Here is a 3,619-nt window from a genome sequence, read left to right as displayed (position 1 = left end):
ATCATCAAGATCGTAACTACCTCAACACTATCACAACAACAGCAACAACAACAATGATGACCTCTGCCCCCTCTGAAGGACGGCCTCAATGTTGCGGGTCATGACCCCCTTCACCTCATCCACCTGCGCCTGCACGCTGCTAAGGTGGCTGTTCGTCTGGTACGTAGATGGATTGCTGTACTTCTCCTGGTGGTGGTGACGTTGACGATGGTATTAATGATGGTGTTGGAGCTGCTGAAGATCATGACAATGACAACGGTGGTAGTAATGGCAGGTTGCAACAGCATAACAACAAAAAAAGAAAAGACCATCGCCACCCCCACCTCTACCACCACAACCACCACCATTACCCACCATGAGGTTGGCAAGCACGGGACCAAAATCTCTGTTGAGTTCGTTCTCGACTGAATACTGCACCCTGTCGAGCAGATTCGAGGAGAGGAACTTGGTCTTCACCTGATACGGTGGCATTTGTTTGTTCGTTTGTCTGCTTGTTTGTTTGTTCTTTCTTGAAAGTGTTTGTGCTGTTTACATTGTGTGTTCACGTTATTCGCTTACAAGGCTTAAATTAATGACTCATACTCTAATACTTAAAAGTTGCAGCTCTCATGATGCCAAGCATTATTATTATTATTAGTGGAACGAAGGACCTAGCTTACCAGGCAACTGCAACTGCAACCAACATAATCATCAACAACAACAAACAACACCAACAACAAAAAACAACATCAACCACAACAAACAACATCAACAACAAACAATGACAAGAACAACACCAAATAGCATCAACAACAACAAATAACATCAACAGCAAACAATGACATCAACAACAATGAACAACGACATCAACAAGCCTCAGTCAGGAACTCAAAAGAGACGGCCTTATTGATGTCAGGTGAACTGGCACATATGAAGACCAGACCAGATTCGACCAAGACATTTATGACCATGCTGTGTTGATGTTAAGCATTCACAATCAGTACGTCAGGTTACATCACATTAAGTAGCTACGTCATTTTTTGTTACAATGTCACATTTTGCTTGTTTTGTGTCACATATTTTGATGCGTAACTCGGTTATGTCAGGTTTTGTAATGTTACACCCTCCATTAATGATCAACTTTAACAATCTTTGAATTCAGTAAATTCAAATAAAATTACTATTATACATATTATGTATGAATGTAAATAATTACATGCACACATACGTAAAGTATATTTACAAAGTAATTTAATAATTGTAACTATGAACACAGTCTGACTTACTTATTATTAGTAGTGTATGAAGTTTTTGCGTTGGCGACAGAGGACAGGTTAGGGAGAATGTTGGAGGCGAGGACGTCGTAACTGCTGTCCGACGACTGCTGGTAGAAGCACAACACTGTCGATCCCTTGCCAATCGCCGAATATAGAATAGGCATCTTGAGTTAATCTTTTTAGATGTAATTCTTTGTGTAAATTATTTTATTTATCAGCAAGAGCAGAAATTTAATTAAATATTTTCAATATGTTTGAGTGTTCAGACAAATTAGTTATCAACCTTTATTCTAAAACCTGAAAGTAAAAAATATTAATTTCAATTTGACTTTCATCTCTAAACTATATACAATACAAGCCTTCTAAACAAGCAAGTTAAGCGCTACCAAAATAGTGCAACACTGAACTGAAATTAGTTTGTAGGTTTGTGGTTCTCAACAATACACACGTTGTGCATTGTGTGTGAGATGTCAATGTTTCTCCTCTAGCTTTTAAAATCATTATTGTTCTGGCTGCTCTTTAACAAGCTAAAACCTTTTCCTGTCAATCATAAATAAACTGATGGATTGAAACTAATTTTTTTAAATGAAAAATGTTTGTTCAGTTGAAAAAAGTTACATTGGTAGATGGCAGAGATAGTGAGCTCACAGTTCAAAAGTACTTACTAGGTAAGTTCTCACTAAAGTCTTTTAATTCTAAGGCTTTCTCTACCTTTCTCTCTCTCTTTAAGACTTCCTCCAGTAGCAGTTTCAACTTTTTACTTTACATGTCATAAAGTCACCATGCAATCATGATCATCTCATGCATAAGTTTTAACATTACAAAGTTTTACTTTTTTACCATAAACTTTATTTATTCCATCTATTTCTATTATGATTATGATATTTTTATCAAGAAATTACTAAAAAACAAATAATTTTCATTCAACTGTATTCTTTCAGTTAGTTTAATTAACAAATTTAAAAATGCCAGAAGAGGTCAGGTGACAGGTGAGTGAGTGTCTTCTGAAATAAATATGAATGCCTGATTCTTATATAAATAAATAAATGTTGATGTAAGAGCCTGAGAAACCCCACCGATACACCCACTAACTTTCAAACTGTCCAACTCACATTAGGGTACAAATGCAAATAATTTTCACTTCGGCTAAAAACTTGTTCACCAAAAATCAAACTCTAAAAAAAATTCCTAAACCTGTTAGGAAGTAAACGAACAAATAATGCACCACACTTCATTCAACTAGCGCTAACTTTTCTTATAAATTAATTAATTGAAGGAATACGTTGGAAGCGGAAATAATCGCGTACCTTTATTCAGTGTATGTGGATTTAATCGAGGTTGTCTAGGTCCCTCGTGAGTGTAAGTTATAATAAATATTGTTGCCATTATTATTATTATTAGTAATTAAATTGTTATTATTTTTAACAATTATTTAGAGGCTTAAATTAAGGTACATAAAACTTTAAAGAAACCTGTTTTTAATTAATTGTGAGTAATGAAGCATGCGCCTGGCGTGCTGAGGCTAAGAGGCTCAGAGGGCAGCAAGGTCTGTTGGCACCTCCCACATTCTACTTACCAATAATGTTAATAACCTATATTTGCATAACAACATGAGAACAGTTAACGGTAATAAATCTAAAAACTAACCAGTTTACCTCGGTTTTGGTTAGCATTAGCCCACCAGTTCTCAACCAGGGAGTCGATTGTTATTATTTTAAAATTTAAATTTCTAACAAATTATTTAGGGGCTTAAATTATGGTACATTAAAAAAACCTATTTCAAATTAATTGTGAGTAATGAAGCATATGCGCCTGACGTGCTGAGACTGAAAGCAGTAAAATTTTACAAATTTGGAAATTTGATGGTGGAGAAGCTAAGAAATTAACCCAAATAATTGCTGGTGTAACTTTTATTTGTTTATCATGAAAATTTTTGGTCGGTACGTTGTTTTCCCGTGTATAAAAACTGAGTTTTACTGATTTTTACTATAAACATATAAACAGTGCTCACAACAGGGGAGGGGGATAATGGCTCACCGGCCCCCTCCTTATATGCCACTGTGTCTTCAGTAACTCAAAATTTGTTCATGTGGGACTAGTTAACTCAACTTTCATAACAATTTTGTACAAATGATTGTTAGCCATGCTCTATCATGTTTTTCAAATATTCACATTTTATTTTTTAGCGACGTCGCAACCGTGAATGTGGTAAGGACGTAATACAGGAAAGAAAACATGCTGAAGAAAAAAAGATTTTTTTTAAACCAGGCTCACATATGTATATTCAATAATTGTTATCCATTGTTCGCCAGTTGGTAATGATTTTGAAAGACACCTTAAATTTAACTGTTTGACTTAAGAAA

At 35.2% G+C, this 3,619-nt stretch overlaps 1 protein-coding gene across 1 annotated transcript in view; it reads right to left on the bottom strand.

Annotated features, from left to right (window-relative positions):
* Positions 1 to 2,399, bottom strand: part of HELRODRAFT_193359 (hypothetical protein) — a gene marked incomplete at its 3' end in the record, with an annotated part of 3,208 nt that extends 809 nt beyond the window's left edge. Inside the window, exons 1-5 of the mRNA XM_009026621.1 lie at positions 2,349 to 2,399; positions 1,266 to 1,553; positions 1,012 to 1,129; positions 355 to 456; positions 62 to 186 (exon numbers count right to left, since the gene is read on the bottom strand). Of these exons, the coding sequence (XP_009024869.1) occupies positions 62 to 186; positions 355 to 456; positions 1,012 to 1,129; positions 1,266 to 1,420 (500 nt within the window). The 5' untranslated portion in view covers positions 1,421 to 1,553; positions 2,349 to 2,399. The remainder of the gene's footprint in view (positions 1 to 61; positions 187 to 354; positions 457 to 1,011; positions 1,130 to 1,265; positions 1,554 to 2,348) is intronic.
* Positions 2,400 to 3,619: the final 1,220 nt, after the last annotated feature.

The sequence above is a fragment of the Helobdella robusta genome (assembly GCF_000326865.2).
Source record: "Helobdella robusta unplaced genomic scaffold HELROscaffold_48, whole genome shotgun sequence".
NCBI lineage: Eukaryota > Metazoa > Annelida > Clitellata > Rhynchobdellida > Glossiphoniidae > Helobdella > Helobdella robusta.
Note: the sequence above shows the minus strand (reverse complement) of the source record. Positions and strands in the feature narration are given on the sequence as shown.